This window comes from Chelmon rostratus, chromosome 6 (genome assembly GCF_017976325.1).
Source record: "Chelmon rostratus isolate fCheRos1 chromosome 6, fCheRos1.pri, whole genome shotgun sequence".
In the NCBI taxonomy this organism is placed as follows: Eukaryota; Metazoa; Chordata; class Actinopteri; order Chaetodontiformes; family Chaetodontidae; genus Chelmon; species Chelmon rostratus.
Window position 1 is genome coordinate 18,685,298 of NC_055663.1, and position 15,880 is coordinate 18,701,177.

Genomic DNA, 15,880 nt, shown 5'->3' on the forward strand with positions numbered 1-15,880 from the left:
TTTCCTGCCAATGCTGCCACATATACAATGTTAATTTTTTGTCGGCTACTCAATCTCATATTCTTATATCGTCCAACATTTTGCATTTACAGAGAAGCCACAAATGCCCATCCTCCCCTCTGTCTTTTCTCAATCTATGGCATGAGTCTAGCCAAGTGAAGCTGAGGCCTTCGTGCACACCTAACTGCCTCTCCTACATATACCTTTTGTTACCTTACATCCCATTTTCTTCCACAGAATGCAGTCCTCCATCAGTTTTTTGTGCAAAAAATAAATGAATAAACAAGTAATGTCCTTTATGTGGGCACATACATCACTTTATTGTGTCACTTCTATCCTAGACTGATGCTAGTCACTACCAATACTATTTCCTGCAGTATACATTTTACATCTTAAGTTGTAACCATAAGTACTTTTGTGCAGTTCTCTTTCAATCATACAAGCGTGCCGTTTGGTTTATTTATTCTCTGAAATATGTAAATCTACCCTGGCCATGACACTGGAGTATATACAATGCTATTGATATGCCCTATTTACAACCCAGACTGAGTCTCTATCTCTGTGATTGTACTCTAGCAAACAGAAACGTCTGTGTGTCTTCAGTAAGTCTGTCTACCATTTAATCTTCTGTGTCTTCATCCTTAAGCCCAGATCTGGGGAAAAAAAGAGACAGCGGACATTACAAGATGTCACCACAAAGGTCAACGCAGACTGCAAAGCCAGATCATACAAAAATACCAGATGTCTCATACCCGAAGAGTGTGGTCCCAGGAACCTGTGCTGAAGGCCGTCCCATCTGGGGAAACACGCAGTGTGCTCACACGGTTCTCATGTCCAAACAGAATAGAGACCCGTGTTCCTTTGAGAACGTCCCAAACGTTTATGGTGTAGTCGTTGTAGCCACCGAACAGTAGTCGGCCTGAAAGATTAAATATTATCTAAAATATTCTAATAATGCTCATTAACTGCTATTTGGTTGAATAACAAAAATAATAGTGAAGTGACAAAGTGTAGATGCCTCACCGCTGAGAGAGAAGTCAACACTGGACACCCCGAATATGATGCTCTCTTTTGAATAAATGGCCACTTCTCTGTCTGCCCTTAAGTCATACAGGCGGCACTGTAACAAAGGTTGAATTTTAAAGAGAATTTTCAGCATGTTTTCAGATGCACTTTGAGCGGTAAACGTCTGATTACTTACTGTAGCATCATCTGAGCCAGACGCAAATGCATCTCCACTGGGATAGTATCTAAAAGAAGGTGCAGACATCCACAGTTAGGAAAAAATTACGTTGGGAAAGATTTGAATATATTAAACTGTCAGCGACTTGTCTCATTTTTTCACAAACAACGACACAGGCGATCCGAATCATTTGAAAGATGTTAAAATACATACATACATGCAAAAATATACACTCACAACGAAACTCAAAGTTGACAGAACCATTTGGAGGCGACCACTTACCGCACACTATTTATGTCCGATTCATGAGTTTCAAAGGACTGAATACACTGTCCTGAACGCATGTCCCACACATTCGCCTTCTTATCACAGCCCTGCAATCACATAGAACCATGCAGAAATAGTTGAAATAATTCAGTGACGTTTAAATAGTCATAAGATGTAATGACAGAGGAGGAGGAGGAGGAGGAGGTGTCCTCACCCCTGAAACAAACGTGTTTCCAGTCTCAGAGGGGGCCAGGTCCAGACAGAGCACGTCTGCTGCGTGTCCATGGAAACTCTGCAACAGCTGCCCACTCTCAACGTCCCATAATGCACACGTTCCATCCCCACTGGACGTCAGGATCTTTAACACGAACAGACAGTGAGGAGGAAGAACAAGGGCCGCTCTGAGGTTCAGGAAAAATGGGCTAGCACGCGGCTATAAATGGATTGTCTTTGCTGTGTGAAACGCCATGTGACCAGAACATCAAACCAGGAGCAACTGGCTGCTGTGAATTATTAACAAAGCTCTTTTCACTGGAATATGGAGGACAGTGATTTCTGATAAATAATGAGCCAGAAATAGTGATGCATAGAAAGAAGGCTGCTTTTGCAGGAACCTAAAGTGTCAGTGAAATAGTGGGAAAACATGAAACGCAGGACTAATATCTCTATGTGCATTTCACTCAGTTGCTTCTTTTGGGTGCGGCAGATATTCTCACCTGCATATCCGAGTTGGTGAAGCTACAGGCAGACAGGTAGTTTGTGTGCATGGCCACTGACTTCTTCTTGGCAGCCAAGTTCTCATTCTTGTCCAGAGACAGAGGATACACCGAGCATTTATTGTCCAGGCCCCTGGGACAGAAAGTAAGTCCAGTTCGCCAGTTAAATGGAAAACCGTGGAGATGAAGCTCCACGTTTGGATGATCACAGGCAGTAAGACACTCACCCACAAGCCACAGCGCAGCCGGAGGGGGCGTAGGCGCAGGCCATCACCCAGGTGCAGGGCATTGTCACAGCATGCTCCTAATGAACATCAAAAGACAAAGCTGCATGAGCCGCACCAGGACAGTGAGATGAAACAAAATCATTAGGCATAATTAGAGCAGCACAGTGAGCTTTAGGCTGGTAGACATGAGCGGTGTTACGGTTTGATCAAAATCAGACACTTTAAAAGGCATTTTTAGACATTCATGTGGCCAGTTTTCAACTCTGGTGGCATATCTGTCTTCCTCCATCCTCGTTTATAAAAAGGCATTTTTGCATTTGCATCACAGCACACTGTAGATATCCTGTTCATGTGGAAATCCTCTGTGCCTCCTCCTATCTGTTATGCCGCAAGTACTGTATATTTATTGTTCTTTACTAAAATTATGACTTGAATTTAGACCAGTTGTCCCCAATCTGTGACTCTTACTAATTTATTCCTAACTAATGTAAGTCACTTATTTGTTTATACTTTTGTATATACATTAATTATCATCCTTTCAGACTTAATAAAATCCAAAATAAAGAATCCATGTAGGATAATCCCTCATAAATCCACATTGGGGTCACACTGAAACCTCTGATGAGGGGTCGTGATTAGCTATTATAAGCTTGTGAAAGGTTGAGAAACACTGATTGAGGCTATGGTTCAAAGGGCTGGCTCAGTGCGAGGGAGCACGGTTTGCAACAAGCTCGCAGAAGGAAGGAAGACGTTTTTAAAAATCTCAGCATCTTTCATCCTGTGATAAAAATACCAGCATGTTGAAAAAGAGACGTTACCTTGTTGGTGGTGAAGGCATCCCATACGATCACTTTCCCATCCTGCATCAAGAGATTAGAAATCAGCACAGTAGTAAACACACTTATCCCATTTGAAACCCGGCTCTCTGAGCGACTAAAGACTGGGACTGGAAGCAGATAAACAGAGTGTGTGACCTGTGAGGAGCTGACGATCCTCCTCTTGTCCTTGCACCAGTCCATGCACAGAACTTTGTTGCCATGTCCCTTCAGAGTTCTCCGGGTCTTCATGACAAACTGACCCAGCCCCTCCACCTTCTCCGCCACCTGATGTACTGCACACACACACACACACACACACACACACACACACAATGCACAATACATTAAACGACGCTCTGTATACACCCTCTGTTAATATTTCCAGCAGCAGGAGGATTAAACACTGGGCCTGGGCTGCATGCAGGAATATATTGAATTAATCTTTGATCTATCTGTCGCGTCCTCCATTAGCTCGCGTGAGCAGAGCATCTCATAAAAAAACAACAACAAGTAAGCACAAGTAACCTGTTTATTTGTCACGTTTTTATATAATATCTCTGCTGTTGCCATATTGCTGAGACATGATTGGACAAAACCACCGGGCTGCACGGAAGGATGCGAGCACCGGGCTGTAAAATGGGAGGCAAACAAACATCCTGCTCAAGTCCAATCAGAGGGCCAATGATCACTTTGTTCAGATTCGCATCCCTGAACCCCAGGCGTCATCTGCTTTGTCTCTAGGACACATTCGGCTGTAAACGAGACATTCGCGGTTATTTGTCCTGTTAACACTGTTAACGCAGAGGTGAACCGAGGCCTCTCCATTTTTCAGCACTCACGCTCGACGTCGTGCAGCTTCGCTCTTTCCTCCTCCAGCTTCGACTTCAGCGTCTCCGACTCCGTTTTGAGGTGGGCCAGAGTCTCGTTCAGCTGTACCTCCTGTGTCGCCATTTCAGGGATTAGAGGGGATCTCATATATTTCCTTTGTGCAGGCAGCGATCGGCAGCGAAAAGGCTTAAAGCAGAGCTAACAGCTGATGCTGCTGTCATGACGTCAGAGGGAGAAGATGCTCCTCCAGTTTCCAGAGGAGGAGGAGGAGGAGGAGGAGGATCCTGCATCCTGGTGATGCTGCTGCTCCACAGGGGCTGCCTGCATCCTCAGCAGCAACACGGCCTCACGCCTACTCTACACCCGAGTAATGCATTCAAATACACGCTCAAATCCGCCGTGGAAAACACAATGCTCTGTCTGCAATGCACAAACACAGCAAATACACAAGGCACTCTGGCGCTTTTAACACATAAGAGCATTTATTTCAATGCAATCACAGCACCATAGCTAATAGCTGTTACAAGAAATGTATTTTTAAGAAAAATATTATATTTTCGTATAATCTGGTATGAATATTCAAAACACTGTTGTTGTATTTCATCTTCACATTTTAACACTGAGGTCATTGGTTCTTGTTTGACAACCTGGATGGATATTCTGCAGTTAAAATCAAACACACACAGCTGGTGGCTCATATTTCAGTATTTTTAGACTCGCTATATTTAAATTTGGCTTCTCTCAAGCAAGCGAAATAAAAAACAAAGAAATGACTCATTTTGCCCCATCAGACTTTTTATTATTCCTACCAGTGCAAAGAAGGCTGTGAAACCGCATTTACGCCTGGATGTTGGGACATAAACTGACAGGGCAGCTGCCTCCAGATGGATTGTTTTGTTTGACCAACAGTCAAAAATCCAATGAAATTCAGTTTACAATAACATACAAGAGAGAAAAAAAGCAAATCCTCACACTGGGGAAGCTAAATTTTCAGTGGATTAATCAGTTACTGGTTGCAGCTGTAATAAAATTCATATTTAATTAATAATTTACAAAGAAGAAGAAGAAGAAATATGAAAATCTAAGCAAATCTAAACATTTAGAGAACTCCCTTTTAGAGGTGGTGCACTGGAGGGACATTACATCTGTACAACCTGGCCACAGCCCTGAATTTTAAATATATGGTGTACACTGTTTACATATTTATATGTACGGTAGGATGCAGCCAAAGACCACATGGGACTATGAATCAGTCATGAGTAGTGAGAGGTCAAAGGCCGGCTGTGTCAGATCCTAGTTAAGAAACCCAGATGAAGGCTGCTGGGGACCTGCAGCAGCTCCAGAGCCTGCGAGGATGGGCAGAAAGGAAACGTGACCTGGAAGCGGTAGTCTGAGTCCAGCATGAGCTGTGTGGACCCGTCACGATCTTGTAGTAATGACTGCAACAAGGAGACGATATGGCATATTCAGTGAGGTGCAAGTATGGCAGGAGAACAAGCCTTTCGCGACAGTAAAAACGAGCAAAACGGCTCACCTGAACTTTGCGAACAAATGACGATGTCACCCTTTTCTCAAAGTCGTCAATGGGCGTGTAGGAGTTCAAAATCTTCACGATCTACGAATATGAATGCGAGTATTGTTTCACATTAGTATGAACTGCTTTTTTACATAGATAAAAATGTGTGGCATGAATAAACGCACCTGAACGGGGTTGAGTTCGGTGCATTTTTCAGTGATCTCCTTAGCGTCGTCATCAGTGGACTTGTTGACTTGCAGTAACCAGGCGGCCTGAGACAACGGCCTCAAAGTGTCTATAGCATTAGAGCTTTGCAGCTCCTTCTCCTTCAGCCATTCCTCCAGGTAACTGATGTTGCACCTGAACAGAGGAGCCATGAACTAAGTTTCGTCTGCAACAACAGCAACAAAAAAAACCTCATAAAAACGACCACAGACCTGATTTGCATCCCTTTCCTGCAGGAACACATATCTTTGCGCAGCATGATGCTGTTGAGGGTGGTCGCACCCACTATGAAGAAGAGCTGCTTCACGGCCTGTCTGATGAGGCCCTGCTCCATGCCATGCTGGCTCATGGTGGAGTGGAAGACACTGAGCTGCTGAATGATGGAGGAGATGGTGTGCGTCTCCGAATCCTCGTAGGTGCTGTTGGAGCGCTTCCTGAAGCCCGTCGGCTTCATGCTGGAGATCCCCTGCAAACTCTCGTGCTCCAGCATACCGGGTACTGTCAAAGGCAAAGCAACATATGTTAGGTTGCTCACGACGCTATAAAATCTGAATGTGATGGACGCTGTAGTACCAGTTGCAGGAGCGAGGCTCTTTTCCATGACCGTGATAAGCTGATGGTAGATGTGGATGGCCAGGTCGCTGAGAATCTGTCTGTGTTCTGACAAATCAAAGTTCTGCAAGCAGTTCTTCTTCTGGCGAGGAGTACTTTGTTTCATGAACTCCTTTTGCAAACAGAAAGCAAAACAAGGGAATGTCAAAATACTGCTGCTACTGTATACGACGGTACGGACAGACAAAACCACAATAAACACAGTAAACACAGACCTCCTCCCCGCTGTACTGCTTCAGGCAGTTGAGCAGCTGATACGCGTTTGAGAGCCAGAATGACAGCAACTCAAAGTCTTTGTGGTGACTCTGAAAGGAAAACGTGTCAGATGCTTTTTGCTTTCATTTATTTTTAGCAACCCAATGATATTTTTTTTTAGAGATGGGACATTTTAATTATGCAGCTTGCTTTTCAGATCAATATCCCAAAGTGAAATAATGGACTTAAAGTAATCTGCTGCCAACACACTAGCGACTTACACTGAGATAAGGCTCTGAGTTATAGCTTTTGGAATATAATCATTATTTATTCAGCCGATCTGCAGCAGAGATAAAGGCTAACAGACTGAGAATTAACCTCACCGTGATGACCTTCTTGACAGCACCAATGATAGCATTCATAATAGACTTGAGTTTGGTTTCGTCGTTCAGGAAGTCAGCATGGCGGATGCACATGAAGAGGATGTAAGCGGGCAGACCCGGGATCATATTGACCACCACACCTCTGGGCTTCAGGTCTGTGAGTGGAACACAGCAGGTTTCATCAAGTTATTATGCATCTCTGCTCAAACACTGATGATTTCAAAGTCAAACTCACAAAATCCACACATGAGGTTTTAAGCGTGAATACCCAGAATGATGTTTTGAATGAGCCTGGGTTCGTCCTCTCTCTTGTACTCCAGCATGCCGAGGTAGTCTTTGGGAATGGCAGGCGCAGGCGTTTGCTTCGCTGTGTGAGAAACGTGACAGTGACGAACACGGAGGGGTTTGATTCATTTTACAATGCACGTGCAGAAGCCACGGCGCTACCTTTCTGTGACGCTTCAAGGCTCTTTATTTGATTCTGGAGTTTCTTTATTAATCTGTCTTTGTGGTCGAGCTGCTCCTCAAAGTCCTGAAAGAGGAGAGGAGTTCGTTACCGTCTTTCATGCAGACAAGACATGCATTCATTCACTACTGAGCCACACACACCATATTCTCAGCAGTTAACCGCGAAGTCTCCTGTCTCAGTTTGCTCTTGGCCTCGCTCTCCATCAGTTGCTGTCTCTTCAAGTGATCGGTCTCCTCCTCCAGCTCCTCTATTTGGCCTAGGAGCTCCCTCTTCAACTCCTCCAGCTCCTCAACTTTCTCCTCAAAGTGCCTAAAAAGCGACAAAAATCAGCACGACTCAGAAATGAGCCACACTTCTCTAATCAAGAAACTGACCCCAATCTGCATATATGAACCTGCGCTGTGAGCTCTCTTCTGTAATCTTCCTCTGAAGAACGTCAGTGATCTCCTCAGTTTTTTCTATTGGGTCACAAAAAATACACAAAAGAAGAAGTAAAATACCGGTCTGCAGAAGAGCTTCACGGTGAAAAAGATGGAACAAAAATACACAGATCTACCTGCTAGCTCTCTGCTCTGCTCTTCCACATGGGCCTCCAGTTCTTGTTTTTGTCTCTGCAGCTCTGAAACCTGCAGCTGCAGCTCCGGTATGACCTGCAGATCACATTAAATAAAGAGAAAGCACAAATCAAGGGACGTTCTGCACCTCATCTCCCCCAAGGTGTGAAATACGGAATCAAGAAAGCCATAACACACTGAGTTCTCACTGCTGAGCCTGGACACCTCTTGGCGAATATTCTCATTGACGTTACTTTTCTCCTGGAACAGGTTTTGCAGCTTGCTGTTCTCATTTTGAAGGTGGTCCACTTTCAATTTCAGGCCCTCCACCTGGGTCTCATAGCTCTCCTTCTGCTCCCGCTGACGGTTTTCCAGGATTCTGCCATCAAAGGTGGAAACATGTCAAACAAAGGTTTGTCACGCAGGAACAGACCTGGACAACACTGACATGTGAGTGAGTGGACTGCAGTTGCTTGGTAAAAAATAGACCTGGTGGCTTTCTGTAGGCCATCAAAGGCTTCCAGCAAGTCTTCAGCTTCATAAATCTTCTCAGAGTTGTCTGGAGTTAGCCTTCAGAGAAATACTGTGTTAGATTAGATGCACAGAGGAGGTACAGAACAACTGAAGGAGATAAGGAAAAAACGTATATATATTTGGATTACCCGAGAAGAACCTCCTCTTCAACAACACCACCAAGAAGCTGTCTCGTGATATCATTCATTTTAGCTGCAGAAAAACATTCAGGGATCATCATCTAAATACTGTGCATAACTGAACTGAAGGCATCCCAGTGAAAGACTTTACCTCGGGCTTGTTCCGACTGCTGCTTCATCTTTCGGTCCATGTTATTCCTCTGATTCTGCAGGTTGTTGAGGTCTCTGCGTAGCTCGGGAATGGCCTTGACATGTTTGGTGAGCTGGATGACCTGATCCTGCAGGTCAGAGTTCACCTGGCCCCCCTCCTCCAGCTTCCTCTGCAGACTGACTCTCTCCTCTTTCAGTTTCTTTATCTCCTCCTTCAGAGTTTCCACCTCCTTTTCGTGGTCCTGTATCTGTATCTCCATGTTGTTCTCTGCAATCCTGCCAAGAACCATCTCATCAGAAAACCGAGCAAGCTGAGCCAAAGTTCGCTTTGGCTGAAAGAAACATTTGTTCTGCAGTGAAGATGAGGCAGATCGCACATTTTCATCACTCACTTTCTGAGCCGAGCTTCATTTTCTTTCTCTTCCAGAAGATTCCTCTTTATTTGATCAAAGCTCTCTGTAAGAATTTAAAAACGGTCAATACAAATTACAGTAAGAGTAGCACACATAGGGATCTTTACTCCTATTACCTTTGGCCTCTTTGGTGGAAGCTTCAAACCTTCTTTCCAGGTTCTGCTTTTCAAGTTTGAGTGCATCGGTTCCCTTTTGAAGCTCCGCAATCGTCTTGAGCAACAATAAAGATGTGTTTTTGAAAAGGCTCATGAAGTCAAAACACAAACAGATGTATTTCATTTTAAGGATGCATTTCAAGACTGACCAGACTAGCATCTTCTTTCATTTTCATCTCTCTTGCCTCCAAAGATATCTTCTGATTGGTCAGTTTTTCCAGCTGTGCCTCCAGACCCTGAACCCTGTCCACGGTTTGAGAGTGGGAGTTGGCCACACTTGTCAGTCTTTCCATCAGTCCTCGGTTCTCTTTGTTCTGTGAGGACACGGGGATTCAGTTACATCCTCCATGGAAAAACCGCAGCTGGAGAAACATTGGAAGCGTCTTTACCTGCTCGTCAATCTTCTTCCTGAGCTGCTGCACCCTGTACGAGAGCTGAACATTAAGCACCAGCCGACGCATGGTTTGAAAACGCCGCCGGGCTAGCCAGGCTCTGGCGTACTTCTGCAGAACCAGGGCTTTCTGCTCCTCCATCATCTGAACATCAACAATAAGACAGCAGGGCATGAATTACATGTGGTTACATCTGTATTTTCATCTTATTACATTCTTGATTCAAAAATAGTTGGGATGCTGAGTAAAGCCTAAATAAAAACAGAATAGAATCATTTGCAAACAAACTGTGTTTACTGACACTAAATGTTTCTGACCCCTTGTAGTAACATCCTTTATACAATCATGTGTTCACAAAGTAGTGAACCTCACTCCATCCTCGCTTGTGAACGACTGAACCTTTCCAGGATGCTCCTTTCATACCCAATCATGATCCTATCACCTGTTACCAATCAACCTGTTAACCTGTGAAATGTTCCAAACAGGTGTTTTTGGAGCGTTCCACAACTTTCCCAGTCTTTTGTTGCTCCTGGCCCAACTTGTCTGAAATGTGCTGGCATCAAATTCAGAATAAGCAGATATATGTCAAAAAGGATTAACAACGTATCACACTCTGTTTTATTGATGTTTTAAACAGCATCCCAACTTTTTTGGAATCACGGTTGTGAATGATTAATTAATTAACCTTCAGTTACAGACCTTCTTGTACTGTTTACGAGCCATCCAACCTCGCGTGAAGGCCTGGATGGTGGTAGTGGCCAGATGGACTACCTGATAGATCTGTCTCATGCGGTAGCCTCTCCAGTGCCTCTGGATCACCACTGATGCCCAGGCCAGCTTCAGTGTTGCAGCGCTCACTGTTTTACTGCAGGTCAACAAACAAAGCAGGTACCCGTCAGAAGCCGACCAGATACGACAGAGGAAGCGGGACCACAAAGCTGCAAGTGAACGCCTCTAACCGGACTGTCCTCTTTCCGCGGATGTACTCTTGGAGGATGATGGCTGCCTCTCTCATGCGCAGGTACTTCCTCCTCTGGCTCCACCCGCGGACGTGTTTCTGGATGGTCACGCAGGCTCCTCTCAGCCGGTCCAGGCGCAGCTTCTCGAGATAAGCTACCTGACCAGCTCGGAAGAAGATCTTTGTCCGGCCAAACTTGTACTGGTTGGGGTCCTACGGATCAAGCCACGAGGCCAAAGTGATACACAAAAATGCAGCACGCTTATTATACTGTATGACACTGTTATATCTAAAGGCAAAGCAAAGGCAGCGGCTGACCTGAATCAACCTCTGCAGCACGTTCTTGCAGGTCTGCTTCTTGTCACTGAGGTCGGCCTCCTGATGTGACATTAGGATACTGTATCGGCTGTAAAACTCAATGTATGTCCACCTGCAAACATCATTACCTGTCACTACTACAGAGCATACAGAGATGAAAAGATTAGAATTTGGCTCTTGTGGAAGCTGTTAATAGAGGATCACCTGGACGGGTAGCTCTGTGCACTAATACGGATAGTTTCAAGGACTCCACAGGCTCGCAGCTGCTGCACCACCCTCCTGGAGTCATATCTCAAAAAACAAGCAAACACCCATGTAGAGCTAAAAACAGTTAGCACAGAGTATATCACATCGAACACAGTTTCATCAGTACTCACTCAAATTGGAGCTTTTCATCATTGGGCTTAATGCAGCGCACATAGTGAGGGGTGGTCGCATTGAGTGTTTCCATCAGTAAAGAGAGGGAGCTGCAGAACTACATTCAACCACACAGTTCATGAGAAAGGATCAAATACGAAACACAAACCGGTTAATTGTTAAATGCAGAATATTAACCTAAAGGAGTCCAAATCTCCAGTGAGTCAACATTTTCACCTTATCTCCCACAGAGGTTCTCAGCTGTTTATTGGCTGGTTTCACTCCGGGCCTGGCAGGCCTCACTTTGATGCCTTTACTGTTCGCAGTGCTTTGCTCCTCCTCTTGGAAAAAGTTGGCCAGAAACGGAAACTGATAACAGTTGCAGGCAGGAGCAATGTGTTAAAATGAGATAAAACAAGGCTGCAAGGGTTGGCTTTGTTTTGATTTCGAACCACTGTGATATTACCTTACTGTCTCTCATAATGTCGACCACTTCTTCATAGAGAGTGTCTCTGTTCTTTTCGAGAAATCCTCTGCACTGATATTCCACCTGTTGATAGAAAACAGGTATCGGTCAGCCCTTGAAAAGCATTAATAGTTGATAACAGTAGGAGCCATTTTTGCGCAGCACAGGAAATGTGGGTCACCAGGCAGCACCTTGTCTGCAAAGTGTTGAATCACAAACGCCTCACTTGATAACCTGGGCTTCTCAAACAGAGGACTGGGTTCAAGGTAGGTGAAAAGCTTTTGCAGCCAGCTTTGATCAGTCCCCTGGGGAAACTGTAGGTACAGACATGTGTGAACGAGAGGCAAAGCAATCAAAAACAAATCTAAAGAAGAAGAGAAAATTTGTAAAGGTTCACATCCATTCAATTACCAAACACTCTTCATCAAGCAAGTCAAGGATCCCCATCTTTGCCTCGATCAGGTCGATGACCGGCTGATTGTCATAGAAATCTATCAGCGTCCATGGGATGTCCTCTCTCATGTACTCCTCTTGCTCCAGCTTGAACACATGCTGATTGAAGAAAGACAAGAGAATAAGCCTGTGAGCTGATAAAGGGGTGTGCGCAGTTGTCTGCAACGGTGATGGGACGACTGCGATGCATACCAGGTTAAACTGCTGTTGAAGCTTCTCATTTGCATAGTTGATACAAAACTGCTCGAAGCTGTTGATGTCAAACGTTTCGAAGCTGAGGACAAAAGGACATCAGGATCACATCAACAACCGCAGCGAAAGACACCTGAAATATGAAGCAGCTGAAGATAAAAAGTGCTGCATCTGCTTTACCCGTAAATGTCCAGAACGCCTATGAACGCGTGCTGCTTTGCTGGAACCTGCAGGGCTCTGTTTATCCTGTTAATGATACAGTCAAAGAGGTGGGCGTAGATCTGCTTGGCGAGGGCATCTCTGGCATTTACTGCCCGCTCTTTGGGCACCGGCTTCACCACCGTCTCAGCCACCAGAACGATCCTCCGATGGCACAGCCAACGCACCAACCCGTCCGCGCTCACACCCAGTAACTCGCAGAAGACTAGCAGGTGTGGATCACTGGGCTGGAAGGTGCGCAAATCAAGTTTTGCGTTAAGCCAGGTGCAAGTTTTCAGATCTAAACAAACGCTATTTAAGGCTCGGAGAGTTGAGACTCACCGGAACTGATGATCTGTCACTTCCAGAGTTTCTGATTTCCACATTTCCCAAATGCAGCACGGCCGCCAAAACTTTGAACACATCTGACTGGAAGTCCTCCTTCAACCCTGGAGGAGCAGAGGGGGGAAGGTCAAACTGGCACAGAAGTAAAAACACTAAAAGCAGTTAGAGTCTGACAGCTGAGGTGGTTTTTACCAAGCAGTGAGAAGGTCCGCCGAGTCTCCTCCATGTCTTTATTGTCATCTACACCTTCAATGGTGATCTCACCGCCCATGCAGGTGTACCGGAACTTATCTGCACTCACTGCAGAGAAAGTATAATTAGGTGCACTTACAATAAAATAACCAGGCAATAAATGTGTGTATGATTGTAAGACCGCTCTAAACGAATCAGATTTAACTACAACCTGTAGAATAAACCCTCAGTTCAAACACTCACACAGTCTTAGGTTCTTAAACTCTGGCAGGTGAGCGCAGGAGCACATCTGGTAGAATATGTGATAGTTTCGCTCGTTGTCTGCCTGAATAAAACAAGAATGTCATTATTATGGATCCGATACTAGAATATAAGATATCAAAGACATCTTCAGCTTGTGTACTACCTGAAAAACCACTCTGGATTTCTCTAAGAGATAGGTCCTCATGTTTGCTCCAATAATCCGGTACCTCTTGTCAAAGCTGATCTCGGTGTACTTTCCAAAACGGCTGCTGTTGTCATTCCTGGTGGTCTTTGCATTTCCTATCGCCTGAGAGAAAATCAGCTCAGATAATCTGGTCTCTTCTCAAGTTACCATAGCGACATGTTTTAATGAATGCATTGGGTGTATAAAAATGGCAGCTAATAAGTTTAACATTGCCACCGTACTGGAACATGGATCATTTTGCCAGCTCAGTGCAGAGAATAGGGACGTGCTGCCTTGTGAGTGCGGCTCCTGGTCCTGTCAAATCATACCTCTGTTATTGGATTGGACGCCAAGACTTTGTCTTCAACTCGAGTCTTACTTCCAGATTTGCTTACGACCGCAAAGTACCTCATAGCGTATCGAGCAGACACAGTTTTACCGGCTCCAGATTCACCACTGACGATGATAGACTGGTTCTTGTGGTTTCTGAGAAAAAAAGCAGGTTTAATGAGACTGTATATTGTACTTTATATGATTACTTCAGCTTTGATTTACCTGGCCATCTGCTTGTAAGCCTCCTCTGCCACTGCAAATATATGAGGGTCCATGTCTCCCATGTTCTGGCCTGAGTAGGCGTGAATGATTGCATCCCCATAGATATGCAGCTGTTTGTACGGATTTACAGCCACCAGTATAATACCTGAAAATGAGGAAACAGCACAGGCTGAGCCGAGAGCACAAGCTGCCAACTACCTGCACCTCAGTGCTTAGATATAGTCTGATTGCCAAAGATTTGTCTCGACAGTACCGCAGTAGGTATAGATGATTCTGGACTCCACAAATCGCACTTTAAGATTATGCAGGACTGCGGGCTCATGCAGGTAGCTGAGAGCGGTGAGGTCGTTCTCCCCCACCAAGATGTCCGGGTTGCGAAGAGGAGGGAGTTGTGGTCTTGACGGGTCCACAGGGTAGTGGTGCTCCTGTACAGTAACAGGTGGTGTAAAAGAGTCAGCAGCTGCTTCTCACCATCATAAAACATGCAGCAGTTGCATGTGAGGGTTTTATTGGTCACATTTTACTTACTGTGCCATCTTCAAGACACAGCTCAAGAACAGCGTCCCCAGTATGAAAGTCTCTCCTTATCTCGGCTGATTTCCACACATGTTCTGCATCTGGTATCCACACTCTGTTGTACTAAGAGAAAAGATTTCAATAGTGACAAGTTAATTATTTATCAGTTCTCACTATTTAGTCATTGCAGCATATAACAGTGTAAATACAAGGCTATTCCATGTGTGAACATTTACTTAATACACAAGGAGGACCTTCATTTATTTGGCATTTCACCCCAAATCATTATAGTTCATGTCTATATTAACAACTCATAAAGATTTACATTTAAAAGTTGAGTAAGAGTAAACAGCTGAGCATTTACACTTTAAATCCTTTAAGTTCCAACCTCCTGCACATCCCTGCAACTTCCCTGAGCCCTGACAAAGTTTCCATATGTCTCTGCAAAACAACGTGAGGGGATTTTTATCTCTATTGTAAAAACAACAGGGAGTTTTTCTCTTACCTCGGTGTACAGTTCAGACAGAGCCATGTTTATGCATTATTGTTTTAACTTCTCCTCAGTCAGTTTTGTTTACCACCTGCTGTATCACTGTACTTTCCAGGTTACCAACAAACTTCCTCCCTGTGCCTCACAACTATGACGGAGTCAAGCGATGCAAAGTTACATCGCTTTTCTGGTCGTAACTTTCAAAATAATACTCACTGAATTAAAAATCTTTCTTTGAAGTAGGTCTACATTTAACGTAAATTATCCTTTAAATATAAGGTATTTGTCTGGCAGATTAAAAAAGCTTCAGTGATATGTATTACTTACGTGTGTATTTATTAGTTACTTTATAATTGTTTTCCGGCATGACGACACTTGTGCCTATCTGTCTTGACTCTGAGACTCTTCTTATATTCAGATACATTTTCTTGCAATAATTAATACAGATCTAAGAAGCATGGGGGGGGCAAAATACATTTACAAATAAATAAATCTGAGGAGATCTGAGGGGTCACAAGAAGATAATGGGGGGAAAAAATCAATTATTGAGGGAAATTCTTCAGTTTAATTACTCATAACTCACAATATGGCCGGAACCTGTGATGTGGATTCACAAGTAAACATTATTTAGTTCTGAGGGGTCACAAGCCGGAAAGT

At 44.3% G+C, this 15,880-nt stretch overlaps 2 protein-coding genes across 3 annotated transcripts; both read right to left on the reverse strand.

Annotated features, from left to right (window-relative positions):
• Window positions 1-443: 443 nt before the first annotated feature.
• On the reverse strand, window positions 444-4,186 carry gnb5a (guanine nucleotide binding protein (G protein), beta 5a). Its single transcript, XM_041938398.1, has 11 exons — window positions 4,051-4,186; window positions 3,368-3,504; window positions 3,212-3,253; window positions 2,394-2,470; window positions 2,167-2,299; window positions 1,665-1,808; window positions 1,466-1,557; window positions 1,202-1,250; window positions 1,024-1,120; window positions 753-919; window positions 444-653 (listed from the first exon to the last, which is right to left on the reverse strand). Exons 1-11 carry the CDS (start codon window positions 4,184-4,186, stop codon window positions 642-644), a joined length of 1,086 nt encoding a protein of 361 aa, XP_041794332.1. The 3' UTR covers window positions 444-641.
• A 331-nt stretch (window positions 4,187-4,517) lies between these two features.
• myo5c (myosin VC) lies at window positions 4,518-15,328 on the reverse strand. 2 transcript variants are annotated; one of them, XM_041938354.1, is made up of 40 exons: window positions 15,239-15,328; window positions 14,746-14,856; window positions 14,471-14,642; window positions 14,218-14,362; window positions 13,992-14,148; window positions 13,642-13,785; window positions 13,479-13,560; window positions 13,236-13,343; window positions 13,041-13,147; window positions 12,681-12,946; window positions 12,501-12,582; window positions 12,267-12,407; window positions 12,047-12,169; window positions 11,856-11,939; window positions 11,627-11,758; window positions 11,410-11,507; window positions 11,237-11,323; window positions 11,033-11,144; window positions 10,716-10,927; window positions 10,456-10,621; window positions 9,754-9,900; window positions 9,514-9,678; window positions 9,326-9,419; window positions 9,189-9,252; window positions 8,798-9,072; window positions 8,656-8,719; window positions 8,483-8,563; window positions 8,192-8,372; window positions 7,996-8,089; window positions 7,834-7,897; window positions 7,580-7,748; window positions 7,418-7,502; window positions 7,239-7,337; window positions 6,971-7,125; window positions 6,608-6,697; window positions 6,354-6,504; window positions 5,993-6,278; window positions 5,741-5,915; window positions 5,574-5,654; window positions 4,518-5,478 (listed from the first exon to the last, which is right to left on the reverse strand). In XM_041938354.1, exons 1-40 carry the CDS (start codon window positions 15,263-15,265, stop codon window positions 5,326-5,328), a joined length of 5,229 nt encoding a protein of 1,742 aa, XP_041794288.1. In that variant the 5' UTR covers window positions 15,266-15,328; the 3' UTR covers window positions 4,518-5,325. The 2 variants fall into 2 exon arrangements, with proteins under 2 accessions (XP_041794288.1, XP_041794290.1); XM_041938356.1 differs by lacking the exons at window positions 13,992-14,148; window positions 14,218-14,362; window positions 14,471-14,642; window positions 14,746-14,856; window positions 15,239-15,328 and adding an exon at window positions 13,905-13,969.
• Window positions 15,329-15,880: the final 552 nt, after the last annotated feature.

What these genes read in the sequence shown, in the direction of transcription:
- myo5c (XM_041938354.1), bottom strand. Translation starts at nt 15,265, where the DNA reads ATGGCTCTGTCTGAACTGTACACCGAG. An exon ending in TTCAACAGCAGTTTAACCTG is followed by an intron (nt 12,408 to 12,500) that starts GTATGCATCGCA and finishes TTCTTCAATCAG; the next exon opens with CATGTGTTCAAGCTGGAGCA. An exon ending in AGCAGTACAGCGGGGAGGAG is followed by an intron (nt 6,505 to 6,607) that starts GTCTGTGTTTAC and finishes TGTTTGCAAAAG; the next exon opens with GAGTTCATGAAACAAAGTAC.
- gnb5a (XM_041938398.1), bottom strand. Translation starts at nt 4,186, where the DNA reads ATGAGATCCCCTCTAATCCCTGAAATGGCGACACAGGAGGTACAGCTG. An exon ending in GAAGCTGCACGACGTCGAGC is followed by an intron (nt 3,505 to 4,050) that starts GTGAGTGCTGAA and finishes GTGTGTGTGCAG; the next exon opens with TACATCAGGTGGCGGAGAAG. An exon ending in TCACCAACTCGGATATGCAG is followed by an intron (nt 1,809 to 2,166) that starts GTGAGAATATCT and finishes TTCGTGTTAAAG; the next exon opens with ATCCTGACGTCCAGTGGGGA.